This window comes from Choloepus didactylus, chromosome 9 (assembly GCF_015220235.1).
Source record: "Choloepus didactylus isolate mChoDid1 chromosome 9, mChoDid1.pri, whole genome shotgun sequence".
Classification (NCBI taxonomy): Eukaryota; Metazoa; Chordata; class Mammalia; order Pilosa; family Megalonychidae; genus Choloepus; species Choloepus didactylus.
The window spans coordinates 119,912,279-119,934,008 of record NC_051315.1 but is presented as its reverse complement, the minus strand read 5'-3'; the positions used below and the strand labels follow the sequence as shown (position 1 = coordinate 119,934,008).

The following is a 21,730-nucleotide window of genomic DNA, read 5'->3' as shown; positions in this document are numbered from 1 at the left end:
GATTTCTCTAATATTCCAAAATCTTATTCATCCTATAATGCTATCAAAAAAAGATGTGACATGCAAAAATAAATTTTAGTCCACTCCTTGTTATAGCTCTTCTCTCAAGCTGTTCACTCCTTCTCCCTCCTTGCTTCATATTTCCCATTCATTCGTTCACATGCTCGTTCGACTAATATTTATTGCACGCCAATTATTTGACAGGAAATATGCTAAGTGCTGGGCTAGGAGTTGGTCTTGTACTCAGTTAATTCACCCTCAAATGAGGGAGACCAAAAGACATGATCCTTGTATAACCTAAGTGCATGGAGGGAGCTATAAATGGGCATGAGGGAAGGAGGTGAGGGGCGCTTTCTGTGTGTTCAGTCATGTAAGACAGGAGTGTCATTATCACAAATTTGAAGCATGTTATTCTGAATAGTCAGTGGCTGATTGTGAACTGAGAGGCTCTCAGGCTTGGATGAGCATTAACAGTTCCTGGAGGAAAGATCCACCAACAAAATAGGAAGGTTGGCCAGCTTGGCCAGGAGAAGGTGCCTGGCCAAGGGCTCAGGGCATAGCAGGTGCTCTATAAATACTAATGCCCTCCCTTCCTCCCTGCTATCCCTTCTCCCCATCCCTTTCCTTCTTCCCACTCCAAACATTATGCTGGGCAATTTGGAAACTCTTATTTGCAAGGAGCGTGATTGGGTACATATTCACTTGGAAAAATTAAACTCCAGTCCAAGTATATTCATGGGAACCCTAAGAACAATTTCCCTCTGACGGTGTTCAGTGATAACTACGTGAAGCCAGGTTGGCAGATGTTCCCCTGAGACAAATATATTAATCTGACAGAAGATTCTGAAAGAAGATACAGGCAGATGTCAGTGGAATAGTGTCTAATTAAAGAGACCAGACATTACAGTGATCATCATGAAATAAATTTAGTTTCTCTAAAGAGCTATCAGAATGTAAGAGGTGTTTGCAAAGGAATAGCTACAGCCACACGTGACCTGCAGGCCTGTTTTTTGGGAGTAGCACAGTACCTTAAAACAGGTGGGGGGGGGCAGGTTAGGGTTTATATTGTCCAGTAGGCCACAGACCCCACTCATCCTTTTTGTCTTACTACATTTACATGCCTAGATCCTGAAGAAATTAAAACCTGCAGTATCTGATGGAGTGGAGAAACCCTGATCCTGGGAGCTAGGAAGGCTGGGTTCACTCTCTTCTAATATCTTTCCTCATCTAGGATGATTTTACTGTCTACACCAAGGTTCAGCAATTCTAAACTCTGTCCTGTAAGAGAGAGTTAGATATAGTCATGAGCCAACAGAAGTACTTTTACAACCAAAGAAACATGTGATAAGCTGCCTTGGCAAAGAACGTCCATCTAATGAATGTGCTAAGTGACCACTGGCGTGGACCCGGCCTGACAATGTGGCCCAGGCTATGAGATGGATGGTCCCCCCGCCCTGTGGAATCCGTCCGTCTTCTCCATCCACGCACCCTCGGCTGGGTGGTGGCTGCGAGCTGTGCAGCTGGGTGGACGTCAGCAGCTGCTCTTTCCTGTTGGTCACAGCCTGTGATGTGTTTCAGGTCCCTCCGGGTCACCTGGCCTGAATGGCTTGCATGGCTTAAAGGGTCAGAAAGGAGCCAAAGGTGCTTCAGGTAAGAGAACATGGTCCATGAGAGACGCCTTCCATCAGAGGACCGTGAGATCAAGTAGCACCTGCCCCTGAAATTTCCTCTCTTCTTGAGATTTTGGGAGCTAAAGTGAAAAACCGGCTTAGGTTACAGACCCAGTATTGGGACTGATTTCATGTGGAAGATTACTTATGAAGTAGGACATTTGAGAAAACCCCACTGAAGAAGGAATGGTATGTGTGTGTACTGTCGTACTGCCCTGGGACTATCTCTTTATTAAAAATGCTCAATGAATATTGCTTAAAGGGAGGCAGATTTCAAGGTGCTATGAATAACAGATAATAGCGGTGGGGCTTTTTGGTATTGTTTTGTTTTAAGTGAAGCATAGCCCAGTACCACGTGGGTCTCATTAGTAGTATCTGAACAAACTCCCCTTGTTTTGATATCGCAAATAGTTAATCATCAATAACTGCATTTTAGCTTGTTCTTTGATACAATGCACATTTGCTGCATTACTTTCTCAGGAAAATTGCTCATACTCAGACAACGTAGATGGAGCCAGACAGGTAGATTTGAGTGACTGTGGGAAAAGGGTTGAATTGTGCTGGAAAGTTTGATTCTATTGTTGAAAAGAGACAAAATATAAATAACAGCTTGGAAACTCAAAAAATAATTTAGGCCATATAGGATTCATTTAATGGCTCTTCCTAATAATACAATAAAATGCTTGTTTTCTTCAAGAAACCAGTGCTGTCCTCCCTTCTCCATGGGAGGTTCCATAAAAGTCCTAATTATATGCCAGTTTCCTCCTCAAACTTCCAAGCAGTTTATTCATAATTCTTATTGTTGTATCTCATTTGTTCTTATTCTATCTATTGTAATGGCTGGAAGGTTTGTGTTGTCCCAACTATTGTTTTTGTTTTTTTATAAATTTGGGAAACAGTCAAAAGAAATCAAAACCATGGTGGACCGATGGGATGAGTCATTAGGGAGCAAATGGTGACCCATGAAATAGCATGTTGCCATTTGGCTCCCCATTGCAGCCAGTGGTTGGCCCTGGCAGAACCAGCCACTCCCCTGTCACATTCCTTTTGGGAAGCAGTTATTTTCCAGGCAGCTTAACATGGACAAACAAGGAGAAGATGCCATAATTATGCCATTTTCCCCATTAAGGTTTGCATGAAATAGGCCCCCCAGGTCCAGTGGGAATGCCTGGGCTGAAAGGGGAGGCAGGAGACCCCGGGAGCCCGGGAATTTCTCGTCCAGGCCTTTTTGGAGAAAGAGGTCCCCAAGGCCACCCAGGTAAGAAGCAACACGCCCAGCCCTTCTCTCAATAATGAAACTCAAACCTTTGCCTGGGATGAGCCTCATGTCTGAACATGTCCCTCTTCAGGGAGACCAGGGCCAGCTGGTCCTGCAGGTGCCACAGGGAGAGCTCCTGAGGGTGACACTCCTGACCCGGGTCCACCTGGAGATCCAGGCCCACCTGGCCCTGATGGCCCAAGAGGTATGAGAAGATCATGGCAAAGGACGGCGATGCTCCCTTTATCAGGAGCTGCCAGCTCTGCAGAGATGCAGGGTCAGAGAATGGTAGAGTAGAAGCACCTTAGTAGCCCATCAGCTTGGCAGATGGGGAAGTAAGGCCCAGTAGGGGGTGCGGGTGGGGGTGGTGGGCTCTTAGGACCATATCCAGGACAAGAACTCTGGACCCCTTGCTCTTCTATTTGAATTATTGCAGACCACCTCTCTGGGTTTATGCTCTGATTCAGAGCACGGATTTCCCAGCTCCAGCTGGATGCTGACTGGGAGGACTCAGATGGGGCTAGCAGGAGGGACCCTCACCCTCCTTGTTGTTCTCTAGCACCTGCCACGTGTCCTGCTGCTGGCCCCGGGTGACAGTCCCAGGCCTGTCGCACATGGTGAAACAGAAAAGTCTCTTAATGGGCTGTTCATAGAACATTTCGTTCCTCTCATCGCTTCACAGAGACCAACTCTGGCAAGGGTGTAGTTTGGAATCACTCCTGAGCTAATAAAGTAGGATTAGACCGGAGCCTGTTTGGGAGTTGGAGGAAGGGTTGGGCTAAATGCAGATGATCTCATTCGTCCCTGCTCGTAGAACTTTCCTACAGAGACCCAAGCCCACTGTCTTTGAATCTTTAGAATTTTAGTGAGGTTGGGCCAAATTATATTATTCTATATTCCACTGAGAAAAATAAGTTTTCCAAAATGGGCTAAGACATACAGGAGCTAAATAGATTTGGGATCAATATATTTCTACATGTAGACACCTGTTTCCAAATCTGATTATAAATTAATTGGGTAAACATTCCTTTGCCATCAGCCATATTTCCTCAAAAGCCTCTCTCTCATTTGTTTTAAAACAGGGGAACAGAAATGCAGACAACACCCACAAATTGAAACTTCCATAGGGAATTGCCCTGAAGGGAAGGAAGTTTGGGCTTAGGTTCACTGTTTCCTAACAGTTACTGTCACACTGTCTGCACCATTTCACCACCTGGGCTCTGTGAGATATACTTTCCAGTTCATTTCTGATACTGTAGAATCCCTTGCTCGTAAACCATTAAATTTCTCTTCTTCAGAAGCTCTTGGGCAGCCTTTGACAGAATCTTTTTGCCTCTTCCCTGTGGTCAGGAGCACCCGGGCCTCCGGGGTCCCCAGGGAGTGCTGACCTCCCGAAAGGAGAGACGGGTGACCGGGGCCTGCCGGGGCCTCCAGGCCCCCCCGGCCCCCCAGGCCCCCCAGGACACAAAGGCTTCCCAGGATGTGATGGAAAAGACGGCCAGAAAGGTACACAGGCGAGTCGTTCCTCAAGTATGAGGACTTGCATTATTTTATCCTTTAGGTTCTGGGTTACTCTGCCCGGAAGTCATTCCTGTTTCAGAGGGAAACAGTTAACTGTATTGCCAAATTGTCCTGACTTCCCTAAAGAGGCCTCAAGTTTGGGTAAGAGTTGAACAAGTAAAAAGAAGAAAGCCAAGTTCATCTTTAGACCCTAATCATGTACTTGATCATCATGTAGACCAGTGCTGAATGCTGGCAATATTACAGAAGCCACAGGTGCAATTTAAGTTTTTAGTAGCCACATTTAAAAAAGTAGAAACAAGTGCAATGAAGTTTCATACTTTTTTAACATGACATTTTTGAAATATTATTTTAATATACCATGAATAGAAAAGTTATCAATGAGGTAATCATTGAGATCTCACTGAGAAGAGGGCTGGTTGCACACACCTAGTTCTTAGTTCCTCTCACAAATCAGAAGACTCGGCTCCTTCCCACCTTTAAAATCAGTGTGTATCTTACACGTACAGCATGAGCAAAGTTTGGTCTGCCTGTGTTTCTAGTACTCAGTAATCCTATGTGACTAGTGGCTTCTGTATTGGACAGCTCAATTCTAGAATACTGACTTTGCTTTTTATACTCATGAAAGGGTTTCCGTTACTGACTTTCCCCACTATTTAAAGCTAAAATGTTTATTTGAAAGCAATTCTTACCTAAATGCTAATATTAGGGACATTATTTTTTGATGACCAGAATTTCAGAGAATTATTAGGATCCTGGAACTATTTTGCTGAGAAGAGACCAGTAACAATGGCCCAATTAGACTCCCTTATTTCATGAATAAGAAAACGGTTATCAGAGAAGCGACTGTTAAAGTTTGCAGAAGCCCCATGACTAGCGCCTGGCTGACTTCTGAACCAAATGTGAAATAAGGCAAAAGATTAGGACAGGAGGAGAGCAAAATCATCTTGAGGGTGGCATCCCTCAGGCATGTCAAGAATTGTGCAGTGTACCACCTGTACAACGGTACACAGCCACCCTTTTCTCTTTTATTAGCAGTAATATACATTTTAGAGAATGTGACTTATATCTGTAGGTATGTGGGCTTCCTATTATTGAAACCAAATCCAGAATCAGATAGATGTGCAAGCACTGTAGTCAACAAGAAGAAGGAGAAAGAGGCTGGTTGTATCACCTCGTTCCTCTCCCAGATAAGATGCTCTTCTTCCCTGGGTGTTACTCTAGAGAATGATCCTCCATCTGGACATAAACCTCAGGAATGGGGAAACAGCCATATAGAGAACAGTGACCTAACCGAGGACATACCGGGAGTTAGAAAAATTGACACTTCTTATCTCCCAGTCCAGTGGGCATAAGGGCCAAAGAGTGCTTTTCAGTGAAAATGGTGAGGGAGTTTCCTTGGTTTACCTTGAAAATGGTGAGACTTATGCAGTGGGAGATGTATCTATTTCACAAGCATTTATTAGGCACCTCCAGGAATACAATAGTTAAGAAATTTAAACACGGCGCCCACTCTTGTTAAGTGTAGAGTTTCGTGGTGGAAGACAGACTAAGAGCACATGGACACAAACTGAAAGGAGAGCTCTGAGTGAAGGGACACACTTCTATGCGAGTGTATCAGGAAGCATCTGGACTTCTGTTGGGGTTTCTGGAGGGCTTCCCTGAGGAAGCCAGGCTTGATGGAGAGCTACAGAATGAGAAGGATGGAAGGGATGGGGAAGAAGCTTATCAGGAAGCAGCACACGTGAGGAACTGAGTGGTTGGCAAGGCTGAAGCTCGGAGGATGGGAAGAGGCGTCAGTTCGTCTGGGAGGCACGTTGTCCCCAAAGAGTGAAGCATCCGTCCCTGCATTAGCTTCAGTCCCAGTTCTTTTATGGCTTCAGAGAACGTTCAGCATTACAGGGCTTTTTGTTATAATTTAGTTTTGTTCTGGTCATGGAACCATTTTCCTTCATCCTTTTGATCGATCATTGTGATTCCTTCAGAGAGAGGCAGCTCTTCTGACAAAAAGTGACTCTGGGGCAGAGTTTGCCCTCCGGTGTTGTTGGGGTGAATCACTGTGTTCAGTTAATCAGACTGGTTAACTGGTCTTTATATTGCTCCATTTCACAGCCCTCATTTTCACACGTTCCTTTTAGGACCAGTGGGATTCCCGGGGCCCCAGGGGCCACATGGCTTTCCCGGGCCACCTGGAGACAAGGGCTTACCTGGACCTCCAGGCAGGCAAGGGCCCCCCGGCCCTCCAGGTAAGCTCCTAAGGCCAAATTATCTCTACTGAGCAACCTTCACACAGAAGTGTGTTTAAAGATTTCCTGCTATGTTCATCTTTCAGAAAGTAATTACTTATTCTGAAATTTACTAGCAAATTTTTATGAGTTAACACCTTTCTGATATAAAGAGTATATTTATTTCGAATTGCACTACAAAGTCTCATACTTAGTAAACTAATATTTATTATCAGAATGAATATGTTTTGAAAATCAGGAGCTGATTTTACATATGAGATTTCTAAAGTAAATATATGTGTGTTTCCTCAAACAAGAGGCAAAGACTGACTGATTATTGTATATTAAGATTGAATAGTCAATTCCTGTCCCAATTTCCCACTGATTTTTCCTAGATGTTTTACTTAACCTCTTCCATATAGTATATTAATTCCTGTGAAGGTGAAAGACTACTCAACTTAAACCCTACAGATAAACACTTTTTAATCATTGGGTCAAAATAAGCTGAAGAAAGGTTGGGAAGAGGCAGGGCAAATGGAAATGTGCATTAGAGACTGGAAGAAATAATACCTTTCAAAATCTTAAATCAACATTACAGTACTGTCATTTCAGTTGAGAATATTTTACAATCTCCTAAATTAGCACTCTAGTCCAAAGAATAAATAGACTTCATTATTTTATAATAGATCATAGTACTTCAGAACAAAAGGCTTACACTTTGATTCATTTTATATTTCCTTCCTGAGTATAACCTACGAAATTTGGCAAATTAATATGAAATTTTCAGAAGGCTTCAAATGGACAGAATTTCTGTATACATTAAATTAGGGCATATTTGCAGCAAGAAATCAACAAGGATTATATGTTGTTAAGGAGAGTTTCATTTGAAATCTTTCTAGCTATGCACACTCCATTATGAAATCATAGCTGATCCTGTCAGTAAGGTTGACATGGATTTTTTATGTAAAGGAGGGGCTGGCATTCTGATTGTCATTGATTCTGTCCTAAACAATATATACTATAATAGATTGTTCTCAAACAATCTATTACATGTTTGTCCTAATTCACAAATTTAAATTTCTTTTCATCATATGAAAATTGTCGCACGACCTGGTTTTCTTGGCTTTGGATCTCTTCAGGCTCAAGAGGTAAGCCTTGCTACAAAATTGATAATTCCCCCTGATTGTGGTTTCCAGTCATTTCCATACTTGCCTTAAACTGTATTAAAGAATTAAAATCTGCTACATTTTTATAGATGGGATACTGTAATTATATTAGGTGTTAATGCCCTTGCATCCTAGTCACAGATAAGTAACCTCATATTTGAAATGTCCTAATGCTGAGCCTTATTATAGGTATCAATCCAGTGTAGACACTCAGGTTATACACACTCTGTTCAGATTTTGAGTGCTTCTGATGCCAAATGCTACATTACATACCAATGTAAGTTCCTTTTATGAATTCTACAAAGTTATAGCTTAATGGGTGAGTGGTTTCTGTTTGATGAATTCTACAATATGAATTCTATATCAAACATCCCTAAAATATGTAGTAGCAACAACATTAAAAGATGAGCCCTTAACACCCTGGTAGGGGTTGTGACAAGCCTTTCCTATCACAACATTTAGTCCACTTTCAAGGAGCATATTTATTTGTGTGTTAAAAGGAAAATGCCTCAAATTGATGTCTTCAAGATTCATCCATTTTTTTTTGCATGCATCAGAACTTCATTCTTTTTTATGACCAAATAATATTCCATTGTTTGGATTTGCCACATTTTTTTTGCTTAACCATTCATCTGTTGATGGACACTTGGGTTGCTTCCATACTTTGGCCATTGTGATTAATAACTGCTGTAAATATTGGTGTACAAATGTTCAAGTCCCTGCTTTCAGTTCTTTAGGGAATATACCAAGTGGGATTTCTGGGTCATAGAATAATTCTATTTTCAATTTTCTGAGGAACTGCCAAACTGATTTCCCCAGGGGCTGCACCATTCCACAGTGCTACTGGCAATGTATAAGGGTTCCTATTTGAAGACATCATGTTGAGTGAAATAAGCTAGGCACAAAAAACAAATGTTATATGATCTTGCTTGTATGAAATACCTAGAAGGAGCAAACTTCATAGAGACAGATCAGAGTTTATAAGTTGCCAGGGGTAGGGGGTGCGGGGTAGAAAGAGCGAGTTACAGCTTAATGGGTGAGTAGTTTTCTGTTTAAGGTGATGAAAAAGGAGGGGTAATGGGTGTAGTTGATGCAGCACAATATTATGAATATAATTAATGCTACTGAAATGTACACTTGAAAGTGGTTAAAATGGGAAATTTTGTGCTCTATATTGGTTACTACAATAAACAGTTTTTTTTTTAAATGCCAATTTTCTTTTCAATTAAGTGTTCACTTAATCCTTTTTTATGCTAGAGCAAATTGTTATGTTATGTCAGGCATTTTGCAAGAGACTAGGAAGAGTTTTTCAAAAGAATAAAAGAAAAATTGTGAATGCTTGCATTTGTTCTTTTTGGGCATCTGTTATTAACCCTAATGAAAACTGCCTTGAATACAGACCCCATATATTATTTCTAGGGCTCTTTAAAAAGAGGCCTCAGCCCTTGTTCTCAGCTTCTGGCTTATAAGAAACATAAGAAATGCAAAATCAGAATTGGAAAAATCCTGCTATTTTAAATGTTTATATTTAAAAATTAAAGCTGTATATTTAATAAATTCTCATCTAAATCCTTTTAGTGTCTCTATGACTATAGGTATAAACTCATTTGAAGATAACATCAAAACTCTAAATGAGAAGCCCCAGTTAAATGCCTCCCTCCCTGTTCTCCTTCCTCCTGCCACCATGAAAGGCCCAGATATTTTAGGGAAAATAGGAGAAGTTCACATGCATCTTTCTCAAATTAACCATAATGGAAAAGGCAGATTTTACATTAAACTGCATATACCATAAAAATATATCTGGCCCAGTGTAGCTTGTGCTTTCATACCAGAAATGGGTTAAATTCCAAACGGCTTATAGAATTCAAGCCCATTTTGCACAGGCTCCTTAAGTATAACATAAAAATTTTGTCATTATTGTCACATATCTCTAGCCACCTGAGCCTCAATTTTCTCATCAGTAATATCGTAATAACAGCACATATGCACAGGCTTGTCGGAGGATTTGATAGGAAAGCACTTAGCACAGGGCCTGACACATGGTAAAGCATTCAGTAAGTTATAGCCATGATTATTATGGCTTTGTCGATAACCCTTCTGGAATGTTTGCAGGGTGACTGAATAAAGCTTTAGAAAAACACTCTTAAAAGATATGAATGTAACCAAGGGGGAAAAAAAAACAGATTTCAAACCTTTAGAGCAGGTTCTCAAAGTGAAATCCCAGATCAGCACCATCAGCCCCACCTGGGAGGATCTTGTTAGCAGTGCCGACCGTGGGGCTCTATCCTCCACCATGGACCCAGCAGTCTGTGCTCTAACACGGCTGCCGGACCATCCTGATATGCTGCAGTTGAGAACTACACCTTTACTGTAGTGCTTTTCAAGTCTGGCTGACATTTGAATCCCCCAAGGAGTTTTTTAAAATATACTGATCTGGGCCCCAGCTCCAGAGATTTCTATTTAAGAAGTCTGAATGGGGTTTGGACATCAGTACTTTTTGAAAAGCTCCCCAGCTGATTTTATGGACAGCCAAGGGTGAGGGCCCTGCCCAGACTGCATCCTATACTAATGAAACCAGAGTCTCTGAGTGTGGGACCAGCATCAGCTTATTTTTACAACTCCCCTGGATGATTCTAGCACACATTCAAGGTTCACAGTCACTGCTTTAGAGCCTCTGGAAATCCTGAAACTCTTATCTATTTGAGTAACTGACATTATGGAAACCCCGGGATTGCAATGGAGAGTAATGATTTAGGGAGACATTAGCTTAGCTTTAGGAACCCACCAGTTCCTTTCCCGGTGCCACCTCGGGGCTCCCCAGGAAAAAGTGGTCCGAACTCTGGAAATCTTGTCAAGCTCTCCAAATTATTGTTGCCTCAGTCAATTTCTGTTACTTCATACTTCTTCCTCTGATATTCCATCCATCCATCCATCCATCCATCCATCCTTGTATTCAACAAATACTTTCTGGAAGTTTACCATGCACCTCACAGCAAATGAGACAAAGTTCCTGACTTCATGGAGCGTACATTGGTTCACCAGACACTCTTGTTGAAAGTTCAGCATGATGCCAGAAGTCTGTCTTTGACTTGAAAATGCAGAAGGTGTTTGTTTGTAATCACACAAGCGGTGATTACAATTTCAGGTGAACCTGGGCCACCTGCAGATGTGGATTCCTGCCCCCGAATCCCTGGGCTTCCTGGGGTGCCGGGTTCAAGAGGACCCGAAGGAGCCATGGGCCCCCCTGGAGGGAGAGGCCCCCCAGGACCAGGTACGAGTCTCTCTCTGATAGTTCATTGATCACCTCATATGTTGCCGAATTGAAAATCTAGGTGTTTGCTGTACAGGTTTTTGTATGAATTCTTAAAAACTAGTGAGGATGAAGCAATGAAAATTTCCTTCACCTTATACATTTTTCTACATTTATCCAAAGGTTTAATCATGTACTAAGCGGATTGATACACCCCTTCTATGTTAATGCTGAACTCCTGCTTAAATCTTTTATACTTTGCCGGTTTTTGAACATGAAGTTTTGTCCTCTTAGCACAACAAAGTAGCTGCTCTCCAACTAGTCATTAGTAGCTTTTGACTTATTTTGAATTAAAAACTATTGAATTGGAGCCCTATGGAGCAGAAACAGTCTACAAGAAGGGAAGAAAGAGATGTGTCACCTAGAGGAGGGGCAGGAAAAAGGAGCAGGGTCTCTCTATCTTTTGGCAATGACCACATTGCTCATTTAATTGATCTGAGAATGACTCAGTCATTGTCACACTAGCAGGGTCCCTATTTAAGCATTTAAACCAAATCATTCTTTTAAAAGTGTCTCGCAGATAGTTTGTTTTCTTTTCACTTGTGCCCCACTACATTGGGTCATTTACAGAGAGATTAGGGAGTCTGGGGCTGGTAATCTAGAGGTTACTGATCCCTTTAGACCAATCGGCAGTGCCCACGATTCAAGATGTACAAATCATCCAAAGAGGCACGAGGGCACTGTCAATTGATCTGAAGGAATTAGTAACCTCTAGAATCCCTGCCCAGACTCCCTAATCTCTCTGTAAATGACCCAATGTGGTGGGGCACATGTGAAAAGAGAAGACACATCTTATTCATCTTTGTATTGTCCACAACATCTAGTACTCTTCTTTATAAAAAGTAACAGGTATCTGGATGTATTTACTGAATTGAATTTTCAGAACCTGATTATAGCCACAGCCTCCGCTTGGAAGTTATTATTTTTTTTAAAGGTGGGGAGACCACCCTTTGATAGTATAAATATACACACCACAGGGCAGTGTGGTTTAAAATGAGGTAGAGAGACCGGTTACACTGACTGACAGAAAACTTTTTTCCATTCAACGAGTGCCAAAGAAAAGAGAAGTTAAATAACTACTAATCCCATTCCCAGTGCTCGTGGGTTGTTAAAGGAAGTTGCTCCACCTGACACCCAGTTAACTTCGTGCACAAACACAGATGCAATGCATCAAATACAAACAACCCAAACCCCTATTAATTTGAGGAAGGCTCCAGAGCTCTTTTGGACACTACCCAAGAACCACTCAGACTCCAGATGAGGGAGACATCTCTTGGGTCCTAACTGCTTGGGTTTGGGGAAACACAAGAAAAACAGGTGGTGCAAGATACAGTTCTACTTCCAGTTCCTTTGGCCCTGAACCAAAAAGAGTCAACATCACAGCTGGGCAGTGGGGGAAGCAGGAGGGGACTCCTGTAATAAAGGACGCCTCTTTGCCTGCAGTGCATTCCTCAGTCCCCTCTCGCTGTCTGTTTCTGCTGGCCACCCTGGCTGTAGTGGCCACACTGCTCAACTGCTAACAGTGACACGTCCATTCTAAGGATCTTGGGTGGCTTCAGTATGTGGGTGCCTGTTGCTCGTGATCTGTCTTTGTTTAGAGGCGATTCTGTCCACGGTGTGCGAGGGGCTGTGTATACCACCTGCATGATTGGTGGTTCAGGAACAGCTGGCTTATGAAGAACAACCCTCACTTAAAATTGCATTGTTGGTTTCTTCCTGTTTTCCCTTCAAAACCTTCTCTCTCATTGCTAAGTTGATTTTGCAACCAACTGCTGTGGCTGAGAATTACACAGGGAAAACCAAACTTTGGGCTGTTTCCAATCCAGTCCGAGTGGGTCACAGACTCACCAAGTATAACTTTTGTTGGCTAAGAGTCCTCTACCCAGAACGGCTAACACTTTTCCGCTCAGATCTCTCTGATCTACAGCTTTTGATTCCGGTGGTGGGGCAGGGGCTCAAAGTTGCAGGTTCCTGTAATGAACGCAAAGGTGGTTTCCATTTTGTCTGGCACTGTTACTGCCTAATGGATGCAACCACATCCTGTTAGGGTTGTGTTTACCTTCAACCCTTGACTCTGTCCGGGGAGGTGATCCATCCGACATAGGAGGATGTTTAGATTTAGTCTCACTCCTTACAACAAGTTCTAAAAGTGAACTAGTCCATGTAGTGGAAGGTGCTGGGATAACAAGAGCCATCCTTTCTTGTCTCTTGGGAAATGTCATCAGCCTGACAATTTCTCTGTCTTCCACTCAAGGGAACAAAGCCTGTATTGTAGCATCTGGCGTGGGAAGTCTTCCCAGTCAACAGTGATCTCGCACATGCCTGTCCATCAGGAGGGATACCTGCTGCCTCTGCAGTAAAAGAGGAGACTCTCACACACCCACAAGGCCCTCTGGCTGCTCAGCACCCAGGCAGCCCTTTGCAGAATAGCACAGGGACCACGTGTTGGTGTTGTCGTTGGGTGGGACAGACAAAGGGATGCTCTCAGCCCACCCTCAGGGTGCTATGTGCTTCCCAGAGTAACAGATATTTTCTCTGAAGCTGGTAGAAGAGATGCTCCAACTCCCACAGAGCAGTGTCTTCTAAAATGAGGAGATTTTGCCCAGTTTCCAGAAAGGGGAAGGCTCTCCTCACAAAGACGTGGAGAAGAAAATGTTTCTTTTCTCACTAATTGAATGGTAACGATGTATTGAACACAGTCCTGGGACTGTGGGACATTCCAAAAGGATGAGCTTGAAATTCATGGGGTGGGAAGGCATGCCGACAGCGCCCAAAATGCCAGGAATACCCTCTCGGCATGCTGTTCCATCAGCACAGAGCACAGACATGAGAGACTGGCTGGCCGCGGTGGGGTGGAAGGAGGGAGGCTTGTGTGGGAAACTCTGATGCAGGTGATATTAGAACAAAATTTTACAAGCAGTAAGGTTTGATGGGGGAATGCATTTCAGATGGTTATAAAAGGGTGGGGCGCGTGTAAGAGAGGGAAGTACAAGTGAGATGTCACTCCCCAGCTTTAATCCCACCATTGGCTCTCCATTCCCTTAAGAAAAAAATCAAACTCCTGAAATTTTGCCTTTCCTCTCCCTGGGACAATCTCCTCCGGCCACACTCTCCTCCTTTTAAGCCCTGCAGGGACCATGTCGCCCTTCTCTTCTGTGCCTTCGCACATGCTGTTCCCTCTGCCCAAACACCCTTCACTTGGATTACATCTCCATGTCTCAATTTCAAAGTCTCCCTCCTGGGGAGGCTTTACCTGTTAAACTCCAAGACTGGGTTGAGTGCCCATCTCTGGGCTCCTGTAGTTTCTTCTATCGACCGTCCTGTTGTCTCAGTCACATCCCGGAGGTATTTGTACTTGCCTGCTTTATTTGTGAACATCTCCCCAGGGTAGGGGTCAGCAAACATTGCTGTGAAGACCCAGATAGTAAATATTTTAGGCTTCATGGGACAGGTGGTCTCTGTTGCGACTACTCACCTGTGCTGCTGTGGTAGGAAGGCAGCCATGGATAATACGTCAGTGAATGAGCTCAGCTGTGTTCTGATACATCTTTAGTTACGAGGACTGGCAGCAGGGCTGTCATCTGCCAAGCCCGGCTCTAGAGACTATAAGGTGCTTGAAGGCAGGACTTTGTCTTGTTCAGTGTTGAGTCCCTCTCAGGCCTAGTTCATGGGAGGTGCTTGATAAATATCTGGTGAATAACTGCCTGGCCATTTGGATGTGTCCGTGGTGAAGGGCAGGGTTTCTCAACCTCAGTATTTCTGACACTTGGGGCTGTGTCACTTGGAGCTGTCCTGGGCACCATAGGACGCTGAGTAGCATCCCTGATCTCTACCCACGAGGTGCAGGCAGCTCCCCTTCCATGTGACAAACAAGAATGTCTCCAAACATTGCTAAATGGCCCCTGGGGGGCAGAATCACCCAAGTTTGAGAACTAGCCATGTAGGAAGAGCTGCAATAGGAGATCGTAGCATCAGTTCAGGAAGGAGTCATTTAGTAAATGAGAAAATAAAGTCCTTATTACACAAATTTAGGAAAAGGTAAACAAAGAAACTAGACACAACATAAAAAGTACAATTGCCTGTATATCTTTCTGGCTTCTTTTGGCACCTTTTTAAAAAGAGATCATCATATGCCCTCTCCTTTGCAAACCGCTCTTCTTAACATGCTATTACTTCCACATCATTACATATTTTCCTGCAATATTATCTGGGAAGGCTGCAGAGTATTGCCTTAGATGATTGCGCCATAATTTATTTAACCACCACATTCATGAATTATTTATTGTTTGCTTGGGTGCCAGCTGCTCTGCTAGAAATAAATTAATCCAACAAGGCCCTGCCCTTTGGAGCAATAGGGCAGCAGGAAATGAAGGCGTTGACCAAATCAGAACAGGTGTGTTGAGTGTGCACAAAAAGAACCATGGGAGTTTGTAAAGGGGGCAGGGGGAGTGGAGGGTTGGGAGGGAAAGACAGCAGGGAACACTTAAGGCAGCTTTAGGGAACATCAGAATCACCTGGAGAGCTGGTTAAAACAAAGATTGCTGGGCCTGACCCCCAGAGTTTCTGATTTGTCTGAGATTCTGCGGGTCTAACAAGTTCCCAGGTGAGGCTGAAGCTGCTGGCCCAGGCTCTGTGCTCAAAGGAACCACAGTGATCGAAGGGGCTTCCACTTTCTCATTATGATAGGAGACCCAGGCGTAAGTTTCCCTCTAGATAAGTATGTACAAGCATCCCAATTGTGATGAGCTAATGAGTCTACTGTGAGTCCAGTGGTTAAAAACAGAGCCTCTGGAACTAGCCTTTGTTTGTAACTCAGGCTCTACCACATAACTGCTCCGTGCCTCAGTTTCCTCGACTGTCAAAAGGCAAGATTGTTAGGATTAGAACACGGCTTGATGCAGAAAAAGTGGCATGTATATTTGTAATTGTTGTTGTTATTGTTATTTCAGTAAGAGAAATTCCCTGAGTAGAATTTCTGGTTTAAAGGATAAGCAGAGATTTAGGGTTTTCAAAATAACACCAAATTCATCACGAAAAGACTTAAAATTTAAGCTATAATCGAGAACAGTGGTTCTCAAATGTGGTCCCAGGACCAGCAGCCTCGGCGTCAACTGGGAACTTGTTAGAAATGAAGATTCTCAGGCTCCACCCCAGTGTCCTAAGCAGCCGCTGATTTAGTTCGAGAACCACTATTCCAGAACTTCTTTGAGCTTCTGTTCTCAGAAGCAACAGTGACTGCGTCTCTGTGATGTTTAAGCCGTTTCCTGTAGATGTTGCTTAGGTCAGTTGGAGGGGGGAGATCAGAGCCCAGGGGTGCTCTGAGCTGGTCAGCTACTGGGCTAAGTGGGAATGCACAGTTAGGGCCTGACCTGGGGCAACCGAGTCACGGGGCAGGGACTTAGAAGCATTACAGAGAGGGAAACTGATCACCCACTCTCGACTATGAACTTTTTGATTTCTGCTAACTTGCCAAAAGGCAAATCAAGCCCCCTTAAACCATGCATCTTTTTCACAACAGGGCCAGTGCGGTAAGGCACCAAATTAAAGATTTGGGCCAGTGTCTTTTAGTAACAGAGATATTTTATGGGTGGGAACCCTTTCCTTCCATGTTCCCAAGCAAGGCTGCTGCCTAAAAATAGAGGAGAGGGGGAGGCTGCTCAGTGAATTCCAGTGGTGAACTGACATCTGCAGCTCTGCACTCTTGAAGGCTTTGTCATCGTCACACCATCATGGGAGGGCGATGTCAGGAGGCACAAGTGAGCCACCTTTGAATAGATGGTTGAGATACTGAGAGAGAATACGAAGTAAGACAGGAAACCTGAAGAAGATAGAAAAGTAATTGGACTAATGGCAATTAAGTCCCCCACAGGCAGTGACTGTGCCTGCCACCCTGATCAAAGGGAAGCTGTGGCTAATGAAGTCACGTCTTGACCAAAAGCAACCAAATGTGGAAGGAGCCCCTCCAGTGTTAGTGAGGCTGCCGCCAGGGTCCCCTGCTTGCTTCTGCCCTCTGGGAGTGCACCCCAGCTCTCTCCTGCCCTGCAAGGGGCCCAGAACCAGGGTCTGGTGGGTGACAGGCAATGGCTGGGTCCACGTGTCCTCTGCACATGGGCTCAGCTCCATGGCCTTCCTGAGCCGCCATCTCACCACCACAAGAACTGGCACCAGTCCCGTGGCTGCCGTGAAGGCTGAACGGAGGGTCCAGTAAGGGGCCAGCATGGTGTCGAGCATGTCGCGCTCAAACAAAACCTGTTTTATTTTATTTTGTTAATTGTTGCTCTTATCTTGCTGCCAATTTAACTGATCCCCCATCTGAATCCTATTAAATTTTGTTCATTCCTCCATCCAGGTTTTTTTTTTAAATCATTATTGCTAAGGATAATGTTTAATTATAAAAACCATGTATATTCAACCTAAGTTAATTAAAAGTCAAATACACAAGAACATAAAGAAAATGTGAAAACCCCTCTCTCAGCATCTCCCCGGCCAGGCTTCAAATCCTGCTCTGCCCTTAACCAGTCATTGACCGTAAGCAGGTGACCTCTCAGAGCCTCAGTTACCCCAGCTGCAAAGTGGAGAGTGTGTCATGCCAGTTTCTCATAGCTGCAAGAACTAAATGTGCTAATGCCACATAGTCAAAGCATGAAGGGCAGCGCTGGCCCCTGTGGTCAGTGGTAGCAGGCATCTCTGTCATTGTCACCGCCACCGTCATGAACTTTTGTGCAGGGTGCAAAGGAGAGCCCGGGCTGGATGGCAGGAGGGGCGAGCCTGGCGTCCCTGGGTCTCCTGGGCCTCCTGGACGCAAAGGAGACATGGGAGAAGCTGGCCGCCCTGGAGCACCAGGTAAAGATTTTCTGTTTCTTCTCTTTTCTCAGCTGCTATAGACCCCAAGACTCTACACGACCTCCCTGACCTCCTAAGCAGATTTCCAAATAGGATCTTACCAAAAGCATTTGCCCTAGATACCAACTCACCTGATATTAGGGAGACAGAAACCTACAGAAATAAGATGTAGCCCTCCTGTTCTAACTGATGCTCAACCACCTTAAAAACCAGTCAGTTCTCTCTGTGCAGTTCAGTATTTCCCCAGACCACTGTATTTTCTCATAAGGGGCTCAGCCATTTCAGCTGGTCGCTTTTCTAAGGTAATTAGGGGTCTGTCAGCCAGGAATTTGCTGTGGGGTCATCCTGGAGAGGCCCTGTGAAGATGTTGGGGAAGGGGAGAAGTGTGTTCTCTGTAACAGGTGCTTTGCTTGGCCTCCAGTGTTGTGAGTTCATATAATCTTATCCCATTGCCATCTTTACCTTTATACAGAATACAGTGCTCTTTCTTAAGAAAAAATAATTCAGGAGTGGGTTTTGGGTGGGGGAGAGAGATGACTTTTCAGATTAGAACTTTGAAACACAGTGTGACAGCAGTGCTTCAGGCCCTGGGGACCCAAGGAACTCAAGACACAGTCGCCTGCCCAGAGAGTATCTGACAAGGGGTGGAAACTCCAATACCAGGCTAGTGAGGACTGGGAGAGAAGAGGGCTGGGTGCGGCCTGCGGCAAAATGGAGCCTGCAGTCTAGAGGCTGCAAGGGGCAGCTGCATCTCAGCTTCGGGCACTTGCTGTCAATGTGGCCTGCAATCTGCATTTCAAGTCTGAAATCTCAGCTTTTACAATCCGAATAGGTTGAGGAAAACACATGAGCAGGCCCAAGACAGTCCACCTGTGGTTTATGATATAGATAGGGACACCCTGCCCGTCTTCCAGAAACAACTTATTTTCAAAGTCTGCCTTCACTTTTTGCTCTTGGCAATTAAAACTCGCCATTGGCCTTCTTCAGTAAATCAGCCCCTTAGAGGTGCCAAAGGAGTCAGACCCTGCCTGCATTCCATGCAACTGTTCATTTCTCATCTGCAAGCAAGAATTCTAGAACTCGGCCTTCCTCCTCCCTCCTTCCCCTGAAAAAGAGGAGCTGGAGGTTCCCAAGCCTTTGACCTTCTTAGAATGGAACCGGCAGTGAGTCTGATCCCTGAGAGAGGTCTGGGAGGGAGAACAACCTTCTCAGGCAAGCGGGCTCCCCATCTAATCTGGGAAGGTCACGTGTGGTGGGTGTGTTACCAGCCTGCTCTACTTCATTTCTTCTCAGCACTTAGCATTTCTAATGTATTTTATAGTTTCCTTATTTTATCATGCTCATTGTTTGTCATTTTTCTCCCTTGAGCTCCTTGAGGGCAGGGGTTTTCATCTGTCTTGTGTTTATGTATCCCAGGCCCCTAGAACCTTCTTGGAACAGATACTTTGAATGAGTTTGCTTGTGGACCCTGCTACTGGGGAGTGGGCTGGGCTGTGTTCCCTCTGTGCTTGGCATGTTCTGGAACCCAGGTGCCCAGAACTGTTTATTAAACTGACCCCTGAACTGCCTTCACTGTTTCCTTATTCCCCCAGGCCCTCCTGGTTCCCCCGGGGATCCTGGGCCCAGAGGCGTTGGCCCCGGCTACCTGAGTGGCTTCCTGCTGGTTCTCCACAGCCAGACGGAGCGGGAACCCGCCTGCCCTGTGGGCATGCCCCGGCTCTGGGCCGGCTACAGCCTGTTATACCTGGAAGGACAAGAGAAAGCGCACAATCAGGACCTTGGTATGTGCTTTCCACACGATCGCCCGTGCCCACTGCTTTTAGTTTAAAACTTTCGGGTTAATTTTATGGATTCATCACATCTTAAATGGTCACTAATCATATGTATGGGACTTTGTGTGTGTGGGAAAACTACATGCTAGAATGATAGGGTGCTCCCAACTAATTCTATTAAACCTACAACCCCACGATTTGATGATTAATTCTTAAAAATGATTCTTCCTCATTAAGCTAAATGTAACTGTTGCTATAAAACACAGTTTTGACTTCCAAATGTAGGTTATCTAATCAGGGTGTGGCCAGTTCTCCCATGTGTATGTCTCATGGTGCCCCAGCAATACACTGATGGTTGCCTCGTGTGGCACTTGCCAGCTTCTACTCCCTGCCCTACTCCAGGCTTGTTTTCAAATTGCAGAACGTTATTTTGAGGGTCAGTTCCTGGTACTACTTGGCATTTCGCAATAGTAATTTTTATGCCCTGGGGACCAATTTTAAACCCAGAGTTTAAGTGCCTTGGCACTGGCTAGAACTCGTTCTAAGATCATGGTGGTTGGGATGGTGGGTGCAGCAAGGCTGTGCCAACATGGAGGGCTGCTGGGCGAGGCCAGCCCTGTCCCTGCTCCCACTGGGCCCGCTCCCAGCTGCGAGGGAGCTCAGGGAGGGAGTTCCTTCCACGTTCAGGACCAGCTCTCCCTGGAGTCAGCCGGGGCCTCCCCCACCACGGTGGCCTTGGTCCTTTGAACCTGGAGGAAAGCAAGAAATGACATTTAATTATCTTGAGTCTGTTTGTTTTTCAACACCTCTCTCTTCTGCCATCAGCCTTTTTGCTGTCTGGTCTCTGAACCACCAATCTCACATCCCCTGTCCTGGTCCAGCCAGAGTGTACATCTTAAGGCTTGGCAGGAATAAAATACTCTTTAACATGGCTGACACAGCCTGCATTCCCTGGCCTGATTACCTCTGGACTCCCCTGAGACAGACAGAAAGACAGACAGACATGCACACACACCGAACTTTGAGTTCTTTGAGCTTACACTCCATCTCTCTGGCCCTCTCTGCCACTGTACCTTCTGCTTTGAAGAGTCACCACCTCCATCTCCAAATCTGCCTAAATCCTCTTCCTAGTTCAGGTTTTCATTTGAAACCACTTCTGGTTAGCCTCCCCTAAGTCCCAGTACATCATACTTTGGCCATTCATGGGGCTTGTTACATTTTATTTCATGCCTGTTTGCCCACCATCTCCCCCACTAGACCCGGGGCTCCGTGAGGACAGAGCTGGGTTTGCTGCTACAACTACAAGCACGTTGCAGGGCTCATGAGCGAGTGATAAGTGGCTGAGTCCATGAGGGCTGGCTCAGAGGACCAGCCAGGAGGCCTCAGGGGTCAGGTTCATACCCTGCTCTCACCCTCACAGCAGCAGGGCTTAGCAAGGGCCTCCGAACACCAAAACGTGTGCCATGAGCTCCGTGTGTAGGGAACTCTGTGTGTCCACTGGACACGCCAGGAGAGGTGGCTTGTGCACCAGGTCGGCTCTGCTTCCCCTCCCAGGTCTGGCAGGGTCTTGCCTCCCCATGTTTAGCACACTGCCCTTTGCCTACTGCAACATCCACCAAGTGTGCCATTATGCCCGGAGGAATGACAAGTCCTACTGGCTGGCCAGCGCCGCCCCCCTCCCCATGATGCCGCTCTCGGAAGAGGAGATCCGCCCGTACGTCAGCCGCTGTGCCGTGTGCGAGGCCCCTGCCCAGGCGGTGGCCGTGCACAGCCAGGACCAGTCCATCCCCCCATGCCCGCCGGCCTGGAGGAGCCTCTGGATCGGGTATTCGTTCCTGATGGTGAGTCCCCTCCACCCAAATCCTGGCCCGCCTGCCATTTTGTCCAGCCTGTCTCTAGCCCTTTCTGTCTGGATTGGGCAATCATTCTGTGACCTCTTTGTGCAGACGGACAGTGGGAGGACAT

The 21,730-nt window shown here is 45.2% G+C and overlaps 1 protein-coding gene across 5 annotated transcripts in view; it reads left to right on the top strand.

Moving 5' to 3' along the window:
* The window catches only part of COL4A4 (collagen type IV alpha 4 chain), a 141,912-nt gene that overhangs the window by 115,137 nt on the left and 5,045 nt on the right, over positions 1-21,730 (top strand). For 4 of the 5 annotated variants that reach the window (XM_037848455.1, XM_037848454.1, XM_037848453.1 and 1 more), the window contains 10 exons: positions 1,579-1,650; positions 2,800-2,928; positions 3,020-3,133; positions 4,279-4,434; positions 6,588-6,695; positions 7,814-7,822; positions 10,986-11,111; positions 17,877-17,993; positions 19,586-19,774; positions 21,320-21,606. In XM_037848455.1, coding sequence (XP_037704383.1) covers positions 1,579-1,650; positions 2,800-2,928; positions 3,020-3,133; positions 4,279-4,434; positions 6,588-6,695; positions 7,814-7,822; positions 10,986-11,111; positions 17,877-17,993; positions 19,586-19,774; positions 21,320-21,606 — 1,307 coding nt within the window. Of the gene's footprint in view, positions 1-1,578; positions 1,651-2,799; positions 2,929-3,019; positions 3,134-4,278; positions 4,435-6,587; positions 6,696-7,813; positions 7,823-10,985; positions 11,112-17,876; positions 17,994-19,585; positions 19,775-21,319; positions 21,607-21,730 lie in introns of those variants that run through there. The other variant, XM_037848457.1, reaches the window with a different exon arrangement.